Source organism: Rhineura floridana, chromosome 17, assembly GCF_030035675.1.
Source record: "Rhineura floridana isolate rRhiFlo1 chromosome 17, rRhiFlo1.hap2, whole genome shotgun sequence".
Classification (NCBI taxonomy): Eukaryota; Metazoa; Chordata; class Lepidosauria; order Squamata; family Rhineuridae; genus Rhineura; species Rhineura floridana.
The window spans coordinates 30,087,105-30,114,022 of NC_084496.1; the positions used below are offsets into that span (position 1 = coordinate 30,087,105).

Below are 26,918 nucleotides of genomic sequence, written 5' to 3' on the forward strand. Positions count from 1 at the left end.
AGAGTAAGCGAGGGGGCATGGCTGTGAGGGAACATGGTGTGACTATCATGAAGGGACCCTTCTGAATTTGTTACTACACGACTGGGTTAGTCAGAGTGTATTTCTAGATTTGACACTATCAGACTTGGGCTCAAGAGAGACAAGGAAAAGTTAGCTCTCGACATAAAGGAATTGTAGGCACTTGAGAGTATGATTGTCAGTGCTCCCCCCCCCCAAAAAAAACCCACCCTTACTTTATCTATTTTCTGAGCTCAGAAGAATAATAATGTCTCCTTGGACATGAAATACTTTTCACTTGATATGTGTGTGGAAGGGAGCCCAAGAGGCAACCACTCCGCTATGCAGCTGAATGCCCAGCGGGGCCAGTGACCACTTGGTATAGGATACGCAACGGATTAGCAGTGAGACCAGAGAAGAGAGAGAACAGAGTCACACATCGTTTAGATGGATGTAGAGACGCAAGTCTCCTTGGCTGTTAATGGGGCAACCGCGTTTGGAATACTGTGCTCTGTTCTGGTCGCCACACCTCAAAAACAATGTTGCAAAACTGGAAAGAGGGCAGGAAAGGGCATCCAGATGGGTTGGGGGGAGGGTTTGGAGCAACTCCCCTATGAGGAAAGGATGCAATGTTTGGAGCAATCTGGTTTAGAAGAGAAGGCAAGTGAGAGGGGACATGCTAGAGATTTATACAATTACGTATGATGTGGAAGAAGTGGATCGAGTGAGTGGCCCATGACCACCCAGTGAGTTCAGCGACTGGAGCTGGACCTCCCTAATCGAGTCCTTTTCCTGATGATGAAGATAGAAACACAAATAAGGCATCTTTTTGTTATTTCAAATCTTATTCCACAAGAAACAATCTTCACTATCATGGTCTTTATTATAATCTGTATTAAATAATACTGCATTAAATATAAAATACTTAACAAGATACAAATAGTTTAAAATACAGGATTTTTTGTTTTGTTTTTCTGGGTGTCTGCATTATTATTTTTATTTTGTATCACCCAGAAAGTTTCATTCACAAACCTTCTTCTCTAAAGTTACAAATTTCATGAAAAGTTAGTAGAAAACATTTAGGGCAATCATAAGAACCCATCCTCAGCCCTGACAAAGCATAAAAATAGCCAGGAGATTGACACTTCAGGAAATCCAAGGTTTTCTGTGTGCAATATAGCATAAGGGGCAGGTTTGTATGAGTGGGAAGGCCATAAATCAGCCTTCCTAAACCAGGTGCCCTTTTGGACTACAACTCCCATCATCCCAAACCATTGGATATGGGGGACAGAACCCATGGGAGTTGCCATCCAACAATATATGTAGGGCACCTGATTGGAGAAGACTTGTATAAATTATGCCCCCCAGTTTTCAATTATTATAATGAGTGAGAAGACGATGGAATGCTGAAAGATATAAAGGCTACAAGCCTAAGCATATTTGTCAAGAAATAAACATTGCAGGAAGTTGTTTTTGAGCAAATGTGTTTTCAGGAATGGATCAAAACAGCTTCAGTTCAGCCTCCAGTTTACCTGGTTCATGGATTTGCCTTGTGAGAAATCAGAGCAGTAGCAGAATGATGTGGTCAAATCCAGATGGGATAGAGTGGCCTTTACCACTTTAGACTATAGCTGGAAGGAAGTCCATTTTTTAATGTTTCCCCTACATTTAAAAAAATAATTAAATCCATACATGTTTTAAAAAATAGCACATTGGGAAGAAAACTCTGAGCCCAGCACTCTCCCCGCTGTCGGTTTCTTTATGGTATGGGAGAACTTACTGCTGTCCAGATGTTGTTGGTCATCAGGTCCCATCAGTCCCTGCTCCCATGGCCAGCGATTACAGACGATGGAAACTTTAGTGCAGAACTATAGGAAGAGCCCTTTTGGATCACAGCAGCACCCTCCCACTCACGTCATCCCACAACTGGTATTTAGAGGATCACAGTTCCACACATCTGGGGAGCCACAAGTTCCCTAATGCTGCTTTAGGTAAAAGCATTCCAAAGTGTGAGTCCCCCACACGAGGTATAAAGTGGTGCACAGGTGCAGTGCAGAATGCTCTCCCCAGGGAATCTCACTTGGCACCAACATAGACATTTTTAGTCCCAGTTGAGCACATTTGGGCAAAGATACGGTTTTGCTTCTTACGGCTAAATATCCACCCATTGAGGAGGAGGGGAGGATATTTTTGATTAATAATCCATTACTGTGGATGAATGCTTTTAGTATTGTGTTACTGTGTTAATGGATAAGTTTGATATTTATCATACTTTGGGATTTTTACTCTTGTTGTCAGGGATGTAGTCATTTTAGACCCCTTTTTAGGGAGCAGGGTCCCAGCAGATCCCTCTGCCTCCAGCATCCTATGAGCCAATCGGCATGAAAAGAGAATGTGTGAGCCACTAAGAGTCTTCTAACATGCTCCCTTGTCCTTTCCTGCTGACTGGAGCCAATAAGAGAAAAAGGAGGTGAGTTGGCCACTGAGAAGACTCTTCTCAGTAGCCAACACTCTCCTCTTTCATGCTGATTGGTTCCTAGAGGTGTCTGTTGCTGTGGGAGAAGGCATTAACAAGAATCTCATTCTCAACCCTACAGCAAAAAAGGGGGGGAGGGGTGTGGTTGTGCCAGTCATGAAGGGACTCTGCACTTCTGAATTTGTCACTACTCTACTGCTTGTTGTAAGTCATTTTGAGATTTCCTTGGATGTGGAACGTGACAAATTAATTAAACTACAAAAATAAATTCTACACCCCATTCTGCTGCATCCATGGAGCCAAGCTCACTTACCGTGTCATCCTATGCATGTCTACTCAGATGTAAGACCCACTGTACCCAGTGGGACTTACTGCCAGGTAAATGGGTGTAGGATTGTAGCCTTAAAGCTAATTCACACAGTATTTTTTTTCTCCACTCCAAGGAGCATTCACAGGTACAATGTAACATGTAAATTGGACAGTTCTTAATCATATCCATCAGTGATTCTCATGCCAATAAAATTGGAAAAGTGATAGGGCAAGGGATGCAAGATTGCAGTGAGGGTGATAGCGGTTCTGAGTTGGTTGTCCAACAGATATGCCCGTGCCACCCATATCAGCATGACCATGAGAGGCAAAGAGGCTGGAATTCCAAAATGACTGAAGACATACGTCTTCATTTATGTGGTACTATAAATCCATACAAGGCGTGTGCATGCCAGTCCCCCAGTGTCCTTGTTTACTCCACTCCCAACCTTCACATGGTGAGCAGGAAGGTTTGAAGGGGGCTTCTAGGTGCATTTGGCTGACACACCTAGAAGCTTCCCTGTGATTTGGAATCCTGATATACCCAGGCTTGGGTTCCGGGCACAGGGTACATTCAGCTGGGCATATTTCAAAGCCTTCAGACCTTTACCACTCAATGCAGGCAAGTTGGGGTGAAGTAAGTTAAGAGAATTTGTCATGGGCTCCACACTCACCCCCTGTGGGCCCTGTGGGCAGTAGGGAAGATCTCTGTGGGATCATGCACCGACTGGTGAATCCTGTCCTACACAATTTATGCCCTCACACATTTCTTTGAATTCCTGAACCGGGCTATCAAAAAAGGTTTTTTCGTAGAAAACTGGAAATGTTGTTGAGGCTACAATATGCATTACATCTTAGATATGTCTGTATAAAATAAGAATTTTTGACATTTCAAATACCATTAGTTTTACAGAGAGATTTTTGAAGAGATATGTTGATTAGTAGTAAAGGCTAAAAACAGTTTTGTGGAGGGATACAGGGCAGCGGGAAATTCCTTCTACACTCTACCGCAGGTGGAATGAATGTGCACAGTGATGGGAAATGGATTCATATGAATCCTGGAGATTTGTGTCTTGACTCAGTGGCCAAAATCTCAGTGCCACAGAGAACAGGCAAACAGAGAGCATCTGCCTGTCACCACAGGACACTTCCATTTTCCCTCCACAGTTGGCACATCTGCCTCAGAATATACAAGGAGATGCCCTTGTCTACACACACAGCAGAATGTGGTGGTGCAAACCCTGAGGCTGTTGTTGTGCATTATACCATTTCATGCACCAGGTAGGGACACCATTTCCCGCCCCCCCATGGGAAAAGATCTGCCAAAAATTGTATACCAGAGAGATTCTAGTCTAGCTCATTGCCTACTATGGCAGGAAATTTATCACATAAATGTAAATGTACTGCCTTCAAGTCGATTCCGACTTATGGCGACCCTACGAATAGGGTTTTCATGAGGCTGAGAGGCAGTGACTGTCCCAAGGTCACCCAGTGAGCTTCATGGCTATGTGGGGATTCGAACCCTGGTCTCCCAGGTCATAGTCCAACACCATAACCACTATGCCACACTGGCTCTCTATTTATCTCATAGGGAAGCATTAAAAATGTGATCTCCCCACCCCACCATCTAAAGCAGTATGGTTCATGCTACTTCCTCAGGACTCTACCTCCTTATTGCGCTGCTTGTGTTGTGGGATAAGGCATTAACAAGGATCTCATTCTCAACCCTGTAGCAAAAAAAGGAGGGGGGGGCATGGCTCACAAGTCAGCATTTTCCTCCATTATTTTTGGCCTTGGTCTCAGGGATCACCTGAAAGAGCATCAGGGACCTTTGGTGGTACACAGCCAGCAGCTGAAGAATCATCAGCATTGGAGTTAGCAAGGGATTAGGTGGACAAAAGAGTGGGGGGGACCTTTGGATTTCAGACCAACCTGAATATAGGCAGATGGCATTTTAAGACCGGAAGTAGAAAAATAAGCAAATACCACATATAACATAGAAACTTTTGCTCAGTGGCAGCATCCCAGCTGTGATTCACCCCTTGGTTTATTGTCTCATAAACCCAAGCTGTTTGGAACAACATCTTCCAGCCTTTGTTTGGGACAAAGAAAGTTGGGTTTAGATTCTGGTACGAATCCGTTGCCTGTCCATCAAGTGAGCTCAGTCTGGGAAGGGTTGCGCCAAGCATCAGAGGGTGCAAGATGCAACCGCAGCGCCCGCAGCAAATGACTGAATTTGGCCATGTGCTGTTGTTGTTATGTCCCTCCAAGTCGACTACGACTTATGTTGACCCTATGAATCAGCGACCTCCAAGAGCATCTGTCGTGAACCACCCTGTTTAGATCTTGTGAGTTCAGGTCTGTGGCTTCCTTTACGGAATCAATCCATCTCTTGTTTGGCCTTCCTCTTTTTCTACTCCCTTCTGTTTTTCCCAGCATTATTGTCTTTTCTAGTGAATCATGTTTTCTCATGATGTGTCCAAAGTATGATAGTCTCAGTTTCATCATTTTCGCTTCTAGTGATAATTCTGGTTTAATTTGTTCTAACACCCAATTATTTGTCTTTTTCACAGTCTGGGGATTGAACCTGGGACCTTCTGCATGCAAGGCAGATGGTCCACCGCTGAGCTACGCTGGCTGTTCCCTGACAGTACTCCCAAATCTGCTGCCTAGGTGGGCTGCCAATGGTAGGTCAAACAGGTCCTTATCACGGGTAGATGATTGCTCTGCTGGGGTATGAACATACAGTATTATACATATAATTGTTTGAACATAGAAAGCTGCCTGGTACCAAGTCAGCCCAGCATTGAATGCTCTGGTTAGTCGTGATTTAACAGAGCTTGACTGACCAACAGGGATCTCTTGGGGGGGGTGGGATGTCTTCTGACTGCTTCTTTGATCTGGAGAGAGAAGGACCCTTCTACTAAAGTACTGTCTGAATTGGCCCTTATTTCTTTGGGAAGAGGATTCATCCTTCCCCCTCTGCTGGACAAAGATCCACAAGGGGCAAAGGGGCTCTTTCTGCAACTCCAGCTGGGAGGATGTGTAGAAAGGAAGATTGAAGTGCGCTGTTTTACAGAAAACAGCCAGAATGGACCGAGTTTGTTTACCAAAGAGTAGCTCAGAGTGGCTTCCCCAGTGTATGCAGATTCCGGGTTAGATTCATGTTTCTGAAATGTAGTAAGGCGTAATGTGACACCTGATCCATTCCTGCAATGACCCAACCGGAGCACTTGCTCTCTCATCCACAGCTGAGTCTCCTGTCACCGTAGCCCAGGTCTTGATGCTGCTTTCAACAGTGCAGCGCTAGGCATGCCTACTCAGAAGTAAGTCCTAATAAGTTCAGTGTGCTAAGCCCGTAAAGGACTGGAATCTTACAAAACACTTGGTTGGGAACAAACCCCATTGAACTCAGTGGGGCTTACTTCTGAGTAAACATGCTGTTTACATTTTAGAGATTGGGCGTCATTTCAGATTATTGGACACCCTTACATGGACATCAGGTACCTAATGTCTAGGCCCTTGTGGCTGGTTTCCCCGTCTTCACTCAGTTTCGATCACAGATTGTGTATTTCTGTTCTTGCCCAGCCCTCCCAGTGTGGCAAGTAGGGAACACTTCAAAGGCCCCAGTTCAAGTCGAGTGGTACCCAGAAACCACATAGGGGCTACGCCTGCTGGAGTGTCATGGGCTGACTGAGGCTGATTTTACTAACCCCCAAATCTCCACATGACAGAGTGAGCACAGTCGACTTTGGCTGTGGAAAGAGCCGCTACCTAGAGAGACAATGCTGATTGATGCCTCAGCATTTGATCCTCTACATGAGAAATACTAAAACTCCTACAGCAATCTGAGCTGCAGTCATCATCATCAACAGCAGCATATTCCAACTATGTCGGGGTTTCAGGGAGTTGGCTAAATGGTTAGCCGGCTGACACTTTTACATTTTTGCTTTCCATTTAATCAGCAAGAGTAAAGGTTGTTTTTGTTTTGTTTTTTAAAAAAGGTGTTCCTCAAAGTCACATTTCAAAACGAGAATCTGAACATGCCTGAAATTTTCAAAGAATGTGGAAAGTTGCCATTTTGCTGAATTTTGAGTTCATGTGAAATTTCTGCTCTGTCTGGTTGTCATTGGGAATAGGCAGTAATAATTGCCTGAGACAACTTTTTGCAGTGAAAGGACAGAAGTCCCTTCTGAACTTCAGCAGCTTTTAGCACATTACCCAGAAGTTTACACGGCTTGATTCAAAGTGCATTAAAGTGAACAGCACTAAAGTGCATTGGAGTGCATTATGTCATTCTTTCTCTAGCTGTCAGTCATTTTCTTAGTAAGTATGGCCTCAGGCAATTGGTCTGGTTGATCTGACGGTAAACTTGGTTGGTAGGAACCAATGAGACGACACCTGTGCTTTTGACAGCTACCAAACCAAGCCCCCTCAGCTTTAATCCTCACAGGATGACTTCCAGGGAATTCTGCTTCTGCCCCAAGCAGGCAGCCTTTTGTAGAAATTGCTCATACTATACCACAGGCAGCTGCTATCTGTCTATCTTATCTATCTATCTGATCAGACTGGTGTCTGATCCTTTTTCCAACTGGAGATGCCAGAGACCTTCTCCATGCAAAGAAGGTGCTCTGTCACCCAGCTATGGCCCCTGAACTCTTCAAACATGAAGGCTGTATAGAAGGATGACATTTTTTGTTTTTGTTTTAATGAAAACTAAGGCTTAGTTGTCACTGAGGTGGTAAACTTATCAGGGCTGTGCTGCTTCAGACAGAAAGGGGCTCAAATTAAAGAATGTTCCTCCATATCCCTGCACATAGAAAGCAAGGATGTCAGGGAGAAAGCTAAGCTAGGCACTTTTCCTCCTGATCAACTAGTTTTCTACCTGCAGAGGGCACTGCTCTCATCTGAGTCCTCACATCCAATCTGAAGTGTGTACCAATTCATCTTCTTGCTTACTAGAATCAGATTTAAGATTTTAGGACACTGTGGAAACCAGTAGGTGATGTACTTATGACTGCATCCCACCATTTATGGGTTAGGGATTATTAGGTCTTGACATCGTACCTTGCTGTCATTCATTACATTCAGAAGTTGCAAAGGGGACCAGTGTTGTTTCCATCAAAAAACATGGAAACCCCTTGGCTACACCACAATGAAAGTCCACAAGGTCCAGATGAAGGATGCAGATTCTGCAGCTTCCACAAATCTAGCCTAAGCATTTGGCTGCCTGTCCCTTGGTTGTCCAGGCAGAGCCAGTTGTAGCCACCAGGAACAGCGGGTGTGTTTTTGGGGTGGGGGTGGGGATGAGACACAGTCAGTCAATGCTGATGGGCCCTCAGCTGACTGGGATTCATGCAAATCTCTTGCCAGCTTCTGCTTTCTTGCTATCATGTCATGCCAAGGAATTCTCAGGACCCCAAGAGCAGAGCGCTTCCCAGATGCTTCCAAGTCCCACCAGAAAGAGGCTCTCATTTACCCTCCCCCCTTTGCAATAATGCCCATTAATTGTTCATTTCATTAGAAAAACTTTGCCTAAAAACACTGATTTGTAACAAACAAAAGCAAGCCTTCAGGCTTTGGGGCCTGTGCAAGTTTGGCCAGGAAAATAATACTAAAGACCACCACCTCCTCTTGTCGGGTGACCAGGAGAAGGACAAATCAGTGCAGAGCTCGCCTTCCAGCACAAACGAAGGGATGAGAGTCCATCCTTCTTAAGGCATCTGTCTACCTGGAAGTTTTTGCCTCAGCAGCATCTGATTGATAGAGGTACCTCCAAATGGCATAATAATGGATGGCAGCTCCAAGGGCCACAAAGAGGTGCCAGATGGCGTGGGCAAAGGGGATGCGCCCATCACTCTTGAAGAAGACGGTGCCCAGGCAATAGAAAAAGCCACCAGCCACCAGCTCCGAGAGGCCATCTGTGTTGGGCTGCAACAAGCAAACAAAAACAAAGACCCACCGTCAGCAGATTGGGCACAAGCACTTGTGGACTTTTGGTGGGCACAGGATCTTACAAAGAAAACACAGGAGTTCCCAGTCCTACCTAACACGAATGCTGGATGGACAACAGCAAGAAAAGGAAAGAAGTCTTGTGGAAGGAGGGGAGGGAAGACTAGCCTGGGAGGAGTTATGGGCTCAAGTGACAGGAAGCCAGGTTTCGGCTGAACATCAGGAAAAACTTTCTAACTGTTATAGCAGGACAACAATCGAACAAATGACCTAGGGAGGTGGTGGGATCTCCAACACTGGAGGCATCCAAGAGGCAGCTGGACAGCCACCTGTCAGGGATGCTTTAATTTGGATTCCTGCACTGAGCAGGGGTTGGACTCGATGGCTTTATAGGCCCCTTCCAACTCTACTACTCTATGATTCTAAGAGTTGTGGGAGGAAGGTTAAGTACACACCTTTTCCATCCCACTTCTCCTCGGCAAATACATACTTGTCCCCACATTCTTGTCTGTTGTCAAATAAGGGGCATGTTCACAGCATCACCTCTAGATTCAAAGTCATCCAGGTTGAGAGTGCTAACACCTCCTCCTGTCCTCAGTTTACCAACTGTGATCTGTTACCTGCCCTTCCCCATCCCCCAACCCCAGGTGTTTTTCGCATCAGCAGAGCTCCAATACCCCAGAAATCCTTCCACATCCCACTGGTGGCATTACTAACATTCCCCACCCCCCTACAAGGAGCAGTAAACAAAGCAAGGCCACCAGAGGGTGAGTGGGGGGTCCCAAGGAGTGACGCCCTGGGAAATGCTAATGCAATGACATCACACCTCATGTTTCTTCAGGAACTCTTCCACATTAATATGGTGACATCGCAGTGTGTAGTTTTCAGCTGCACTTGCCTGGGGAGTTATGGGTGTTGATGTGCAATTTTGGGATTCACGCTCCACACTTCTATGGGGCTTAAGAGCATAGGAGGCTGCCAAAGCATCCATCCATCTTGCTCGGTATCACTGACACAGGCTGGCAGAGGCTCTCCAGGGTTTCAGGCAGGGAGCATTCCCAGCCCTGCCTGGAGATGCTGCCAGGGAACGTGGGGCCTCCTGCACGTGAGGCAGATGCTCTCCCACAGAGCTACGGCTTCCATCCAGGTTGTTGATGAGGCCCACCACGCTTGCTTGCCCTGATCAATGCTGCAGTATCAGGCAGTTCCCTGGCCATCCGCTAGAGCCTCAATGACCCTCCTCTACTTTAAACGCAAGGACAGGATTGTAAGTACAGAATCAGTGCATAGTCAGCATAGCATCCCATCAAGGATATGGATAACGTACCATGGAAAGGATGACCACTGCAGGGAAGAAGCCCATGATGACATAGCACACCAGTTCCACCAGCTTGTACCTGGAAGGAAGGAAGGAAGGAAGGAAGGAAGGAGCAGAACCTCTTTTGAGAAGCAGCCAAAGCACTGGGTCTACAGACACCTTGTATTCAGGCATGAGACAGCCAGGTTCAACATTCCAGACTTTCTCCACAATCAAAGCAGGAGGCATGGCCAGAGGATAAAAAGCTGTTTCTGTGAAAAATATTTCATTCCACAAGGGGGTGCTGTAAACCAGCCAGAGATCATTATACTGCCTTCAAGTCGATTCCGACTTATGGCGACCCTATGAATAGGGTTTTCATGAGGCTGAGAGGCAGCGACTGGCCCAAGGCAGTGAGCTTCATGGCTATGTGGGGATTCGAACCCTGGTCTCCCAGGTCGTAGTCCAACAACGTAACCACTATGCCACATTGGCTCTCCAAAGACAAAAGGATTGTCAGGATAATTGGGAACATCTAAATGGGTTTAGACTGCAGAAGAAAAGAGACTTGCAATATTCTGTAGTGCGAAGAGGTGTAGTCCAGCAACATCTAGAGGCTTCCCTGTCCCTCATAGTATTCCATTTTTACAAGTGAATGAGAACCAGTAAAGAACTCCTATGAACACACAAAGCAGTGGCTTTCCAGGATTTCATCTCAAGAACATAAATACTTAAGAACAGAAGGAGAGCCTGTTGGATCAGGCCAGAGGCCCATGTGGTCCAGCATCCTGTTCTCACAGTGGCCAACCGGTTGCCCACAGCACTCTCCCCTTCTGCAGTTTCCAGCAACAGCGCAGGCAGAACATAGCCTTTGTAGTTAGTAGCCATTGCTAGCCACATCCTCCATGAATTTGTCTAATCCTCTCTTAAAGCCATCCAAGTTGGTAGCCAACGCTGCCTCTTGTGGGAGCAAATTCCATAGTTTAACTCTTCACTGTGTGAAGAGGTACTTTCTTTGAAGATGCTGAGGAATGAAGCTCGGAACTTGCTCACGCAAAGCATGCGCCGTGCCACCAAGCACCGCCCTTCCCCTGTGGCTTCCCGTTAGAGTTCAGTACACTTGGTGGCAAAACGGGGTTTATTGCTGGGCAATCTACAGGACGGCGGTGCTCTAGTACTGTCTAATGGCCCCTTCCCCAACTCACCGTTCATGGAAAAAGAAAACATAGATGGTTCCAACGGATGCCATGATCCAAATGATCCAGCGCATGTGGGAAGCCCATGGACCCAACTCCCGCAGATTTAGCCTGGGAGAACAGAGACCATTGTTGTTGAGAGAAACAGCAGCTGGAAAACGACATGTGGAAATCAAAAGAGAAACACACACACAGAATTCCAGAGCGGCCCTGGAGGAGGGACACGGGGTTCCTAGTTTACTGGGAAAATGCCTGTTGTGGAGGGAACGGTTCACACAAACTGAGTTGCCCTGTTTGATCATGCGAGTGGCTTCACGCAGGGCCTGATAAGATTGTGAAAACTCTTTAGCACAACTCACTGCACGCTAAACAGCTGCCAGGAAAGCTAACCCAGGTAGCAACAACTCTGCTGGGAGTTCCATCTAATCTAGCGTCCTGCTCCAAATAGTGGCCAGTCAGAGACCCATAAGAAGCTCACTAGCAAGGTTTGAAGGCAATAGTCTTCTCCCACTGTTGTTGCTCCCTGGTGACTCATAATCAGTGGCCTACTTTCTTTGAAGCTGAACATTCCATATAGATGCCATCATTTCCCTCTATTTCCAATGTTCAGGATACGAGTGCCCTTTAATTACATAGCTAAAATGGCACTATCCAGAGGGAGACATCAGCAGGCTTCTGGGAATCCTGACATTTGCAGAAGAACACAAAAAACGTTACAATAAAACTACCCTAAGAGGGGGGGGGTCCACTGAGGAGTTGTGAAACTGAATAGACCAAATCACAAGCAACTTCTGGACTAATCGGTTTCACCCCTAAGGAAAGATATGCACTTTTCCTCTTTTTTAAAGGGCTACATCCGCAAATGTATGGATCTGCACCCATACTTTCAAGTACTAATCAAAAACACACAAAAAAGTTGCAAATCATTCCAGAAGGGTTGCGGCTGCTGTTCAACAAGCATCTACAACAGTTACAACAGAATGTAGACACGTGTATTCAGCAATGTTGACTTAGTGTTCCACAATGTTACTAAGCGTTATGAAAATAATTCAGTTTCACAAACAAGTGTGAAATGGGTAATGGCAATGTTTACACCATCTTCAACTTTCTGAAAAGCAATGGGCTGTATTCAGCTGGTGCAAACTCACCAAGGGGCATAGGATGCCGCAATGAAGAAATAGATGACCATTCTGTCAAACATGTGTAGGCAATGTTCCACAGTCCTGCAGAAGAAACAAAGGGGATGCGGATGGCGGTTCATATATGCACATATACAGTATGTTACTCATTACTTGATTGAGCGGCAGCAGCTAAATGTGCAAACTGGCTCCGTTTACACAGTCTTGCATTTGACCATCAGAGCTAGTGGCCATCACTGTATCTGGTGGCAATGGATCCCATACATTAACTACTAAGCATACTTGCGTTTTATGTAAGGCACCGAGGGATGTTTTACAAGTGTACCCTGGCAGTACTACTCTTTATATATTTCATTTATGAATTGCTTCTCATAAAGCATCTAAAAGCAATCTGACAAAAAAAAAATCAACAACAAAAAACTAGTTTCAAGTTCAACAGAGACACAGGCTGGGATAAAAACCTCCACTGAAAAGGCTTCTTGAAAAAGGAAGGTCTTCTACAGGAGCCAAACAGTTAATAGACAGCACCTGTCTGATATATAACGGGAAGGTCTTTCCATTTCTGTCTAGGTGGCTCTATTTGTATGTTGAATGGTCCATCTGAGCTGCCTGTTTTAAGCAACAAAAGCTCATTGTGCTAGTGCCCTTCAGCACATCTCTGAAAGATTTGTGATTTGGCATCTCCAGTGAAGAAGGATCTGGCAGCATTTGATGAGAAAGACTCTTCTGTGCCAGAGACTCTGGAAAGCTACTGCCATTCAGAGAAGGCAATACTGGGCTAAATAGGCAAACAGTCTGATCTGGTATGAGCAATTTCCTATGCGGAATCATGAACATCAAGCCCCAGTGATATATTTGCCAGTGTCAGAGTTACCTTAGATGCCTCTTCTTCCAAGAGATGGTGTGGAAGACGGTAGAGACGAGAAATAATCCTGAGAGGCCAAAGCCATAGATCCACGCAGAGATGGTCTCCCATTGATTGTCAGAGAGAACGTAGAGGATGGAACTGCCAAGGATGCTTGGAATAATCCAGAACTGGAAGGCAGGGAGGCTGAAGTAAATGCCTGATTTGGCTATAATTGGCAAATTCCTCATAAGACCTTTCCCCAATACTTTGCTTTTCAAATTGCTCATTACTGACATATTCAGTAGGCTCATCACAATTCAATTATGCATGGAGAATAAAGCTACCTTTATACGAAACTATGGTGCAACTGCACTCAGAATACCGTGAACAGTTGTGGGTGCTGCACCTTAAAAAGGATGTGGCAGTGCTGGAAAAAATTCAGAAAAGGGCAACCAAAATGACCAAGGGGATGGAGGAATGCCCCTGAAAGGTTACAATGCAGCACACAGTTTTCTGCTTCTGTTTTGGAACTGCTTGTTAAAATGTTTTTAAAGATTTTTTTTTAAAAAAGATGATGTTTTGTTTTGAAAATGTTTTTAGTGGTTTGTCTCTTGCTTGCCACCCTGGGCTCCTTCCGGGAGGAGGGGTGGGACAGACATTTAATAAATAAATAAATAGTAGCTGCTAAACAGCTATGATGGCTATGTTCTCCCTTCACCACTGGGGGCAGCATGCCTCTGAGTACCAGCTGCTGGGAATTACAAATGGGGAGAGGACTGTTGGGCTCAAATCCTGCTTGCAAGCTTCCCGTGGGCATCTGGCTGGCTGTTGTGAGAACAGGATCCTGGGCTAGATGGGCCTTTGGCCTCATCCAGCAGCCTGGCTCTTCTGATACACTTAATGCAATTGCATTTCTATCAGGGCTGGGGAACTTGTGGCCCTCCAGATATTATTGGACTCCAGCTCCCATCGTTCCAGACCATTGGCCATGCTGGCTGGGGCTGAAGGATGTTGGAGTCCAATGTCTGGAGGGCACCAGGTTTCCCACCCCGTCTGTAGACAGATACCTCCTGAATGGTCCAGATTAGTAGAAAGTGATTGCAAAGATGTGTACATTAGTCAAAACTGCCTACAAAAATGCATTTAGGAGGAGAAATTCACTCTAAAATGCTGTAGGATTTTCATGAGGATTTTTAAAAAATCGCAAATCCCTGCAGAAATATGGAGAACTGAATTTAAGATTGGAAAAATGAGAAACTGACAGAGAACCAAGATGGACACGTCTGCCCACCTCTACGATGCACAAATACAGGTATATGAGATACCCCCAACCAATTAACATCACCTAGTGATAGTTCCTACTTCACAGGAACTTGGCTACTACTCTGCTTTCATCTCTGCCCACCTGAACTTCCTCCCTCTCTCCCACTCGCCAGGGAAATGCAAATACAACTCACCGCATGTGTGGCACAATTGGCCGCATGTTCATATTCTGTTGGCTGGTACCTCCGGTTGGGTGGAACCCTGTGGTTCATGAACCTTGAACGAGAGATGGAGAAGAGAGACCATCAGCAAATGGGAGTCTGCAAGAGGGAGATGGGGCCCCAGGAAAGACAAAGAAAAGGAAGCTAGAAGCCCAGCTACACACACCCGGGGCGCTGCCACACTTCAGCTATGATGATCCACCTACAGGCACATACAGCAAGGCTGTTGTGCATGACTACAGGTCAGAGAGCAGGTGAGACATGCGTTCATATCACCTTTACATGGAGGTCGTGGACATGCATCAGCAATCTTGCCCTAGAGTGCCAATGCAGTTTGGCTATCTTATCCAAATGTGCATCGTGCCATAAATGCAAATTCAAACCTGTATCAGGGAGTAAGGCGGGGGGACAGCAGGTTGAGCAGGCGCACAGTAGGTCACTTGGCCACAGTCTTCCCCATTACTGCAATATGTATTCCATTTCTATTTAAATCTATCTATACATAAATTAGCACATACAAATCTTATGCTAATGTGCGCCCTTTTCTGTCTTCCTTTCTGATGATACATTTCCTCTTCTGTGGCAATGTAGAAAGTAGACAGCCTACCCATGGAAGAGGTCATGCACACAGGTCCCAGTACAGCTTTGTCCCTTCCCTCTAGCCCCCTGTGAGCTTCAACAGGGGCCCTGATTCATATCTCACCATTGGCTGAAATGTGACAGATGAGCTCATGCAGGGCAGAGCCTCCTCTGTGGCAGCACCAAGACTGTCTAACTCTTTGCCTTGCAGCTTCCAAGTGACATCTTCACTATCTCCCTTTAGATTATGCCAGATGGAGAGATTATGAGTTTTACCAAGTTGTTTACATGGAAAGAAGTAAGTTCAAGAATGGAACAAGAACATACCCCTTTGACCAAGATGGACACTAAGAGTGTGCACAGGGGTGTCCCTCTTGTCCCTGGGCTTACTTGGCTTTGTTGCTGCCCGTGATGAATCGTGCCGAATTTTGCTAATGGGAACTTTATTTGTAATCCTGACGACAATGTTTTCTTTATTTTTCAATGTGTGTTTTAAATGATTGAGAGCCACCTTGAGGGTCCCGCATGTTTTAACAACCCAATAAATAACCTTCGTACCTCGTGCCCCAGGATCGGGAAAATGGCAGTAAGGATCAGCGCGCTGACATTGATGGAGCTCAGAGCCTCCTGGTTAACCCCCACCCTGCCCAGTTCCCTCCCTTTCCGATCCACGTCTCAGTAAACAAAGAGACCTTTGGCTGAGCTCTCCTCCCTCCCTGAGCTTGGGTTTGCACATTTCTTCTCAGTGCAATGCAACAAACAACAGCGCATTATTCCCCTGTTGTGGTTGCTGAGCAACCCCCACGTGCCTCACTAGAGCCCCCCCTCCAACTGTTCATGGGGTTGGGTGGGATCCTTTCTGCATATCCTGGGCGTTCAGGACTTCAAGTGATGTTTTAGTTTCCACAGAAATAAACAGGAGAGCCACAAGTGGTCCTGGGGTGGATTGTCTACAGCCTGATCCAACAAATGGAGCCATGGTTTAGTCCTTGTCCGGGCTCACAGGAACAGGCCATAGCTTAGTGGAGGGGAAATGGCAAGGTTTGCAGTAGAAGGTCCCCCGATCAGTCCCCACTCGACACCTTCAGGCAGAACTGGGACAGACGCTTCCTTAAACCCTGGAGAGATTCTTCCTGCCTGCCAGAGATGAGAGTAGGCAATATTGAGCTGAGGGTCTGACTTAGCAGCTTCCAATGGCCTTTACTTTGGAGAGCCCTAAAATAATACCAACAACAGTCACAGATCATCATCAGCAATAAAAAGACCATAGACGTGGCAACAGTTCACAGGTCTTAAAATCCCCCATATGGACTGGCTGCCTAGTGTGACTATCCCCAAAAGACAGCCATGCTTGTTTCCCAAAGGGCCAAACAGACAGTCTTCTGTGAACTTGTCAGGCAATTGGATTGCCAACCACCGATGTGGCAGGGAAGGTACGGCGGAGCCTGCTCTGGCTGTCCTCTCAATCATTCCCTCTATTTCTGATGTTCAAGTGCGATGGTCTGAAGGCACATGAGGCCAGCTCCCTGCTGAAGCTAAGCAGGGTCAGGTTTGGTCAGTGCCTGGATGGGAGACCGCCTGGGAACCATTTGTAAGCCGCCTTGGGTTTCTAGCATGAAAAGAAAGGCGGGGTAGAAATGTAATAAATGAAAATGGAAATGGACTGCCTTCAAGATGTTCCCGACTTATGGCTACCCTATGAATAGGGTTTTCATGGTAAGCGGTATTCAAAGGGGGTTTACCACTGCCTCCCTCTGAGGCTAGTCCTCCCCAGCGGGCCAGGGCCTGCTCAGCTTGCCACAGCTGCACAAGCCAGACCCTTCCTTGTCCCCAACTGCCAGCTGGGGGGCAACTGGGCTCCTTGAGACTATGCAGCTTGCCCACAACTGCACAAGTGGCAGGGCACGTAACCCCTGAGCCACTCCCTGTGGGGGTGATCTTTAGCTGGCCCTTGACACCCAGGAGACACGAGCGGGGATTTGAACTTTGGGCAAGGTTCTGGAACGGGTGGTTGCCAGCCAGCTCCAGGGGCTCTTGGATGACACTGATTATCTTGATCCATTTCAATCCGGTTTTAGGCCCGGTTTTGGCACCGAAACAGCCTTGGTCGCCCTGTATGATGACCTTTGTCGGGAGAGGGACAGGGGGAGTGTGACTCTGTTGATTCTCCTTGATCTCTCAGCTGCTTTTGATACCATCGACCATGGTATCCTTCTGGGGAGATTCACGGAGTTGGGAGTCGGGGGTACTGCTTGGCAGTGGCTCCGCTCCTACTTGGTGGGTCGTCACCAGAAGGTAGTGCTTGGGGAACACTGCTCGACACCCTGGACTCTCCATTGTGGAGTCCCGCAGGGATCGGTACTGTCCCCCATGCTTTTCAACATCTACATGCAGCCGCTGGGCGCAGTCATCAGGAGTTTTGGGGTGCGTTGTCATCAGTATGCTGATGACACGCAACTCTATTTCTCCTTTTCATCCTCTTCAGGTGAGGCTGTTAACGTGCTAAACCGTTGCCTGACCGCAATAATGGACTGGATGGGGGCTAACAAACTGAACCTCAATCCAGACAAGACCGAGATGCTGTTGGTGAGTGCCTTCACTGCCCAGATGGAGGATGTTCATCCTGTTCTTGATGGGGTTACACTCCCCTTGAAGGAACAGGTTCGTAGCTTGGGAGTTCTTTTCGATCCTTCCTTGTCTCTCGAGGCCCAGGTGGCCTCGGTGGCACAGAACGCTTTTTACCACCTTCGACTGGTAGCCCAGCTACGTCCCTATCTGGACAGTGATGACCTCGCCTCAGTTGTTCACACTCTGGTAACTTCTAGGTTGGACTACTGCAATGCGCTCTACGTTGGGCTGCCCTTGAAGATAGTTCGGAAACTACAGCTAGTCCAGAATGCAGCGGCCAGACTATTGACGCGGACCAGAAGGTCCGCTCATATAACACCTGTTCTGGCCTGTCTGCACTGGCTTCCTATTTGTTTCCGGGCTAAATTCAAAGTGCTGGTTTTGACCTATAAAGCCCTACACGGCATGGGACCGCAATACCTGGTGGAACGCCTCTCCCAATACGAACCTACCCGTACACTGCACTCGACATCTAAGGCCCTCCTCCGAGTCCCATCCCATCGAGAAGCTCGGAGGGTAGTGACCAGAACCAGGGCCTTCTCGGTGGTGGCCCCCGAATAGTCTCCCCGATGAGGTACGCCTGGCGCCGACGCTGCTGTCTTTTCGGCGCCAGGTGAAAACCTTTTTATTCTCCCAGGCATTTTAAAATGTATTTTAATAATTGTTTTTATAGTGTATTTTAAATAGTATCTTATTATTGTTATATTTTGATGTTGCTTGGTTTTTGTTGCTTGTTGTTTTGATCTTTGATTCTGTTATATTTACTGTATCTATATATCTTGCTTGTTTTATCTTTTATGTACACCGCCCAGAGAGCCTTTTTGGCTTAGGGCGGTATATAAATTAAATAAAATAAAAATAAATAATAATAAACTCACAGACTCTGGACTCCCAGCCAGGCTGTTCTGCCCACTGTGCTATACCAGCTGCATAATAAACAAACAAACAAATAAATAATTTCTTTGCCACAAGGGTAGGACAAGAGCGTCGTAACCCTGACATCTTCTGAAAGAGTACCAAACAAAACGTCTTGGGAGGAACCCTAAAAGGGGGAAGGGACCCCAGAACAGCCCCACAAGGTCTGAGCATGCTCAGGATGCTGACTGACGACTGGGATGGGAAACAGACAACCAGATATGCAACCAGACTGCAACTCCCATCAGCCCCACCAGCACAGCCAATGGGAGTTATAGTCCAAAACATCTGGAAGGCATCAGGCTGGGGACGGCTGCTCCAAGCACTGCAGTGGTGCACCAGCCCTCGAGCAGCAGAGAAACGACATTGTAAAATGCCAAGCGCAACAAGAAGCAGAGCCCCCGACTCACTGAGTCCCTGCATGTCACCAGCTGTTTACAGTGTGCCGCTTAACAGCTGGCAACCTGCTCTGATGTCAAAGATGTCAAGGAGACAAACCGCCTGCTGGCATTAGTATGCCCAGGCGGTTAACTCTCACTAAAGGGCTTCTCACAACCCTGTTCAGCTTCTCCAAGTCCTGCTTCCCAATTACCACGGGTTCCCAGCTTTCTGGAGTCAGAAACAAAGAGGTGCTTGTCTCACAAAAATCAAAGAGACGTTCAACACCAGCCTCTCCCTCTCTCTTTCCCTCTGTGTGTGTGTCTTGCTCACTTGGATTCAAGAAGAGCGCTCTTGTGCTGAATACCAGACAGACAGCGGACTGGGTTGTGCGTTTTTTGTAGCTGTTACACTCAGTGGAGAACGAATGGCAAAACACCGTAGCTCAGTAGCAGAGCACCTACTTTGATTGCAGAAGGCCACAGGTTCAGTTCCCAGCATCTCCAGTTGGAAAAAGGATCAGGCCACAGCAGCTTTGTCTGAGACCCCAGAGAGCTGAGAAGGGGAACCTGGCGTGGCCCTCCAAGTGTTGCTGGGTGGCTGCTCCCAAATCCCATTGACCTGTCTGGAGTCTGCAGGACCACAGATTCTCCATCCTTGTCACTTGTCAGTCCAGACACCACAGGGTGGAGATGGGCCTGGTGACTCTCCGGCAGAGGGACATACTTTGTGTTCAAAAGGGCCCAGATTCATTATCCAGCATCTCAAGGTAGGGCTGGGAATGACCCTTGCCTGGAACTCTGGAAAGATGCCATCAGTCATTGCAGACAACACTGAGTGTGGTGCAGTGGTTAGAGTGTCAGAGTAGGACCTGGGAGACCAGGGTTCAAATCCCCAGTCAGCCACAAAGCTCACTGGGTGACCTTGGGCCAAATGCCTGTATAAAAAGATGGCTCTTCAGCAGCTGTCTAAAAATGGGAAGATTTATTAGACTGAGCTCACACTTCTAGCCTTCAAGAAAGATGGCTTCAAGCAAATTTCTGTTGGCAGCCAGTTTGCTGTTAGAGGGAGTTAGGGTCAACAAAGAGGAAGGTTATCATGATTAATTATTACATGTGATCATATTTTTAAAAAATACCACAGATCTCCAGGGCGCTCTCATTCAAGAAACCAAACCCACAACTTGGTAGGTGTCAAAAGAGGAACACGAATTTTGTGAGTGTTTGTTGGAGTTTTTCTGTTACTGTCTCATAAGAAGCAGCTCTTTTCGTATGTTCAATGTGGGTAGAATGAATGTGGCCAGAGAAGGCCGGTCAGTGTCACATCAGCAGGCTCCGCCCCAGAGCTATGCACACACCCAATTCAAAGATTTATAGAGAAAACTAAGTGCTGTGCCAATTTAGGGGAGGGGTGTGATTTTTCATGCCTTTGGGATTAAAGGAAGAGCTAGGGAAGAAAAACAACCCTGCAAGCTGCAAGTAACAGCTTGTTCAGGCCTAGAAACAGAGGATACCACGAGGAGAACAGCAGCGAGGGGGCAGGATCTGAACATTCAGACATCTGTCAATGGAAGGAGTTGCCAAGGAAACAGAGGCTTGAGGAAGCAAAAACTGGAAAGATCCTGCTGCAACAGGAAGCTGGGAGGATGCGATGGGCAAAGTGATTTATATTCAGTGCCCAGTTGCTGCTACAAACAGAAGAGGAGCCTTTGGAACTGACTTCAGGGGCTCGGTTGCCGGGCTAGGATGCAGTCTTGAACTGCGGTGATGGTGGTGCTTCTTGCTTCCCTGGAGGAAGGGGGGTGCAGAGTCATGCCCATTGCTCACCACTGCCATGAAGCTAATGATGGCAGGTGCCCACTGGGACAGGTGGGGCAGGAAGCAGCAAGGCCCACAGAAGGTGCAGCCAGAGCCAATGACAGATTGCCAACTCACTCCAGTTTGGTCCTCGTCTGCCTCCTTGCTGGGCAGCCCAGAGATGCAGGAGGAAGGAGAGACCGGCAACATCACCCCTGGAGTGCAGTTTAAGTGGGCAGGCTGGGAGAGGTTATGGGGCAGTGCCTTGTTTTCCCAAATGGGCCAGCCTCCACTCCCTGTGGCTCCCAGAAGGCTCTCCGACAAGGGAATGTGGCCCTTGGGCTGAAATGGTTCCCCCCTCTGTGCTCTTAAGTGGTGTCTGGTGTGGGGTAACGATCCTCCTACAACCCCCAGGTTGTTAAAATGCTCATGGTGTCCACAGGTTTGTACCCAAGCTTCAGCAGTTTGTGCATAGTGCTGGCCCTGGATAAGGGAATGCTACCGGTTGGACAGATCCAAACTGTAGCGGGTTCCCCCCCCCATTATAATTGCATTGTTTATGTCATTTGCCAGTCACCTGTCATGCACTCTCTCTGCTGCTAATGCTCAGGGTCACTCAAAGGCAAGGAAACTGCAAGACACCAAGGCGTCTGTGGAATTCCAGGAGAAGTAAAAGCTCCACTGAAGACAGGCCTGCACAAGCGGGGACCCAACACCAGGCCAACTGTAGTTCTTCCTGCTTGGCTACAGTGGGCAAACTGGGGCTTGGCAAGTGTGCCTGCCTGGTACTTCAGAATTAGAAGGAGGCTGGCAAAGGTATTCAAGGCAGGTGGCTTCATGATCCATACCAAGCAAATGCTGGATTACTGTAATGCATTGTATCTGGGGCTGCCCTTGAGGTTGGTCCGGAAGCTGCAGCTGGTGCAAAATGCGGCAACGAGACTGCTCACTGGGGCAGGGTATCGCCAACATGTCACCGCACTGCTGAAATAATTGCACTGGCTGTCCTTTTGCTACTGGGCCAAGTTCAAGGTTCTAGTTTTGGTGTACAAAGCCCTATGCAGCTTGGGACCAGGATACCTGAAAGATTGTCTTACTCCTTATATACCCAGTTGATCCCTGCGCTGTGCAGGTGAGGGCCTCCTGCAGATACCATCTTGTCAGGAGGTCCGTTCTGCACAACATAGGAAATGGACCTTTAGTGTGGCAGCACCTACCCTGTGGAATTCACTCCCCTTAAATATTAGACAGGCGCCATCTCTGTTATCTTTTTGGTGCCTATTGAAGACCTTCCTCTTTCAACAAGCCTTTTAAGTAGAGACCTTATCCCAGTCTGCGTCTGTGCTGGAATTGCTTTTTAAGATGTTTTTTAAGATGTTTTTAACAATGTTTTGTTTTAATATGTTTTGAAGTCTTTTGTTTTTAGGATGTTTTAAAGTGCTTTGGGTGTTTTTGTTTGCTACCCTGGGCTTCTTCTGGGGGGGGGAAGGGCGGGATAATAGTAACAACAGCAAGAACAATGGTAATAAATGTAGGGGCAGGCCTGATTTCAGATAGGTAACGTTCTTTTTGTTGTCTGAAACTTTCTTCTTTTCCCCTGCCTCTCTCTTACCATGCATTGAAGTTTGAATAAGAATATGAAAATGCCATAAAATTATTTTTAAAAAGAGGAGTTACAAGTGCCTTTGTAAAATGTAAATATACTGCCTTCAAGTCAATTCCGAATAGGGTTTTCGTGGTAAGCGGTATCCAGAGGGGGTTTACCATTGCCTTCCTCTGAGAGGCAGTGACTGGCCCAAGGTCACCCAGTGAGCTTCATGGTTGTGTGGGGATTCGAACCCTGGTCTCCCAGGTCGTAGTCCAACACTCTAACCACTATGCCACACTGGCTCCCACAAGTGCCTTTAAGTTCCTTAAAAGTCACTTAAGTTTGTTAAAGCATATTTAAGTTCATTTCACAAACTGTTGTGACTTTTAAGAAGCTTTTAAAAAAAGCTGTTGACCTAGGATTGCAGAGCTGAAGAGAAACAAACTGTGGCCTCTGCCACCAGCCAGGGCACCAAGAGGGGAAGGAAGTTCATCAGGGCAAGAGGGAGACCAGCCTGGCTGGCCCCATCCATTGGGCAGAGAAGGAACAGCTGCTGGGAACTTGCTTCTCTGCCCCCTGCCTGCAAACACAGAAGTCATCCTCCAGTTACGTGGGCCTGCAGAGCTACAGGGAAACAAGAGGGCCACACTGGGAAGCTGCACCTCCTGCCTCCCAGAAGATGACCGTGGCAAGGAGGAGACCAGCCTGGCCTCATTCATTGGCCATCAAAAGTGCAGGCTTGTTTTACTTTTTCCTCCACGTTCCTTTTTCCTTCTGTACTGTGTCTTTTCAACCGCAAGCATGTGGGCAGAGACTTTGAATATATGTATAGCACTTAGAACATTTCACTTGCTTTATAAGCACTAAATACTAATATCAGTACTACTAATAATAGCCTTTTCTTGCTTGACATCTGAAGCAGTCAGTTGGTTTTGCACAGCTGAGTAGGAGGAACGCCACTAAATGCTGCACTCCAGGTAATAAAGCCTTGATTTCAGAGAGCAGCTCTGAAATGAAGGTACAAAAAGGTGCTTTCTGAAATCAAGGTTTTATTACCTGGAGTGCAGCATTTAGTGGAGCCAGCAAGTTGCCTTTTGCTAATTCCTTTCCGTTTGGACCCTCGGACTCTTGATCCCTTTGATCTGTAATCTTACAATGTTCCTGCTACAGTCTTTGGTGATAGGATTCCTGTCCTCTTCTTTCCCTCTTGCACGTACAAACAGGCCACTTAGTGGTAGAAAATTATGTTATGTTCCAAAGCAGCATAAAATGCACGTCACACACCTATGCTTAAAATTGGCCTCAGAAAAGCTGCCCCATGCATGTCAGTTTTGGGCGATTGCCAGTAGAATGTGGCATAGCCTCCATTTTGTATGTTAACTTGGTTGTCTATGTTGGCATATGGTTTCTTTACTTTCCAAGATGTATTTTTTTACGTGTACTCTTGGTGGGCAACTTTGGACTTGCTCAGAGGTACTCTTTCATGCATCGATTTAAAAAAATCCCCTTCAGAAAGCTCTGCATATGAGGGCCTTCTCCTTGTGCCTCCTCTGAAGGAGGCGTAGAGGGTGGCCACAAGAGAATGGGTCCTTTCAATGGTTACCCCCTCTTCTGAAATGCTCTCTCCAGGGAGGCACACCTGATAACATCATTATCCATTTCTAGGTGCTAAGCAAAAATGTTTCTAGACACGCAAAGTTTTGGCCCTTCATCTAGAGCATTAAAGATATATTTGTGGCCTTTTTCTTCCTCATCTTTTAGTAGGGTGGGTTACATCTGCCTCTTTTATACACGTTACAGATGTGATTTTAAGGATTTTATTTTATCCTTTTTTGTTTTTAAGTTTTGCTTCACTTTGTAAGTTGCTTTGGGTCAATTTCAGTGAAACAAGCAAATAATAAATGTACTTAATTATAACTCAATTTTTCAAAAAGGAGCAGAATATCTCAAAGGAGAGGTAGTCTGATCATGGGCGGGGGGTGTCTTTTGATCCTTAAAACTACCCACCCATACATCTCTGGTCCCCACTGTGAAGCAGTCCATTCAGAAGCACACGAATCCAAAGTTCCAGAACCGAACAAAAACACAAATGTTCAAACCAACACTTGGCAACTTGATGACAAAGAAGTTACTGAAGCTCCCACCCCCAATATCCACATTTTAAGTAATGTTGCAGAAAGCTAAACTGTCCACTGGCTCGAATTTTGTTTTAGGTAGGTCCCTTTTTTAAAAACAGCCATCTTGCTTAATTGGTTAATAATAGTCAGCTTAATATAAAATGATAAAGTTACAAGTCAGTGTAGTCCCAATCCCAAAAGCAAGGAGAGAGTAAATAAGCAATAAAATAAAAAGCTCCTAATTCTGCTGCAGCAGAGATGTGTTGGATCCACCCTTGCACTTCTTTGCCACTTACTCTTGTTGAGTGTAACGTACACTTGACTGGGCATTCTTGGGTCATGCAAAACAAATGTAATTTATACCTCCAAGGTGGCAAGACCAAAAGCAGGAAACAGCCAGAAAAACAGCTAACCGACAAGAGGTAGTAAGATTAAACCCTGGGGAACCTGATCCTTTCATGCCTGGTGTGTCATTGACACTGCAGTTCTATTGACGTCATGGCTGAATTTGGGCCCACAGTGCAGGAGGTAATCCATAATCCTTGCCAGAGAGGAACATGTGACACATGTTACAGCATCAGCCAGTTATGAACAATGGAAGCTTCGCAGCAGCTGAACCATGTTCAGAAATGAGCTGGGACTATTTGCCTCATTCCTCCATGTGTGCATATGTGTGGTGTGTGTATGTGTGTATGCATATATATTTGTTGTTGTTGTTATGTGCCTGCAAGTCGATTGCGACTTATGGCGACCCTATGAATCAGTGACCTCCAAGAGCATCTGTCATGAACCACCCTGTTCAGATCTTGTAAGTTCAGCTCTGTGGCTTCCTTTATGGAATCAATCCATCTCTTGTTTGGCCTTCCTCTTTTCTACTCCCGTCTGTTTTTCCCAGCATTATTGTCTTTTCTAGTGAATCCTGTCTTCTCATTATGTGTCCAAAGTATGATAACCTCAGTTTCATCATTTCAGCTTCTAGTGATAGTTCTGGTTTAATTTGTTCTAACACCCAATTATTGGTCTTTTTTGCAGTCCATGGTATGTGCTAAGCATTCCTCCAACACCACATTTCAAATGAGTTGATTTTCCGCTTTTTTCACTGTCCAACTTTCACATCCATGCACAGAGATTGGGAATACCATGGTCTGAATGATCCTGACTTTAGTGTTCAGTGATATATCTTTGCATCTGATGACCTTTTCTAGTTCTCTCATAGCTGCCCTCCCCAGTCCTAGCCTTCTTCAGATTTCTTGACTATTGTCTCTATTTTGGCTAATGACTGTGCCGAGGTACTGATGATCCTTGACAAGTTCAATGTCCTCATTGTCAGCTTCAAAGTTACATATGCATATATATATGCGTATGATATTTCATATTGCATAGATATACATATTGCACTGGAACATTTCAATGTTGCTCTTCTCAGCACTATTACCTGCCCCCATCTCCTTTGCCCTCATTCTTCTGGCCATCATTTGCCCACAGAGCTGTATTCCCATTGGCAACAATGCGCCCCACAATGTCTGATGTGATGACATCAGAAATGCTAAGAAACAAAACCGGTGAATGGCACACGGAGGAGTAACATGGCACCAAGAAGCAGCAAAGATATGATGGCACCAAAGAGCATCCAACACAAGTGACAGATGCTTGGGGAGCAGTTTGTTTTTGCAGTCCCCCACTCAATGCAGCCAAAATGAATGTCAGCATTAGAGAATGTTCTGCTCAACGCTCACTTCTCACACAGGACAGCTGCAAGTATTTGCTGGCCCTCCTGCTCTTTGCTGCAGAAGTGGTGAGGCAGTCCTTGCGCCCCTTATGCTCAACTGCTGCTGCCCTCGGGTGGGGTGGGAGAGGCTCTCCTACTGTCCCTAGCACTGAAATGAGATCCAGCCGCCAGCCTAGTCACTCTCTTGGCTTTCACCTCTGCAAGCACAGCGTCTTGCCCTGGCCCCTGCAGCCGCTCTTCACATTTTGGGGGATGACTTCCTGGTGCTCAGAGTCTGGATACTTTGTTTCCTTAATTAATCTTCTGTTTGCCCCTCAACTGCCAGCTTTAGGGCTGTAAGGCCTCAACCCTCTGCACACGTGTTGGAAATAAGCAGGGGCTGGACCCAGGCATGATTCTCCTTCAGGGAAAGGACAAGATGGTTCCTTCTGCCTCCCCCCCCCCCCAAGTTCAGAAGCCAACTGGTCTGGCAAATGAATCTTGCTGGAGTCAGG

At 46.5% G+C, this 26,918-nt stretch overlaps 1 protein-coding gene across 3 annotated transcripts; it reads right to left on the bottom strand.

Annotated features, from left to right (window-relative positions):
- Positions 1-987: 987 nt before the first annotated feature.
- On the bottom strand, positions 988-25,120 carry MMD2 (monocyte to macrophage differentiation associated 2). Of its 3 annotated transcripts, none has more exons than XM_061600017.1 (7): positions 25,059-25,120; positions 14,668-14,749; positions 13,238-13,398; positions 12,373-12,447; positions 11,234-11,335; positions 10,059-10,128; positions 988-8,710 (listed from the first exon to the last, which is right to left on the bottom strand). In XM_061600017.1, the coding sequence occupies exons 2-7, from the start codon at positions 14,743-14,745 to the stop codon at positions 8,507-8,509; spliced, it is 690 nt and encodes a 229-aa protein (XP_061456001.1). In that variant the 5' UTR covers positions 14,746-14,749; positions 25,059-25,120; the 3' UTR covers positions 988-8,506. The 3 variants fall into 3 exon arrangements, with proteins under 3 accessions (XP_061456001.1, XP_061456000.1, XP_061456002.1); XM_061600016.1 differs by having other exon boundaries at positions 24,992-25,065; XM_061600018.1 differs by lacking the exon at positions 10,059-10,128 and having other exon boundaries at positions 24,992-25,065.
- Between the last annotated feature and the right edge of the window lie 1,798 nt (positions 25,121-26,918).

Excerpts from the sequence above, each read along its gene's own strand:
- MMD2 (XM_061600017.1), bottom strand. The coding sequence starts at position 14,745 with ATGAACCACAGGGTTCCACCCAACCGGAGGTACCAGCCAACAGAATAT. Across the intron at positions 12,448-13,237 it reads TGGAAGAAGAGGCATCTAAG|GACTGTGGAACATTGCCTAC; the intron begins GTAACTCTGACA and ends TTTCTTCTGCAG. Across the intron at positions 8,711-10,058 it reads CAGTGGTCATCCTTTCCATG|CCCAACACAGATGGCCTCTC; the intron begins GTACGTTATCCA and ends TGCTTGTTGCAG.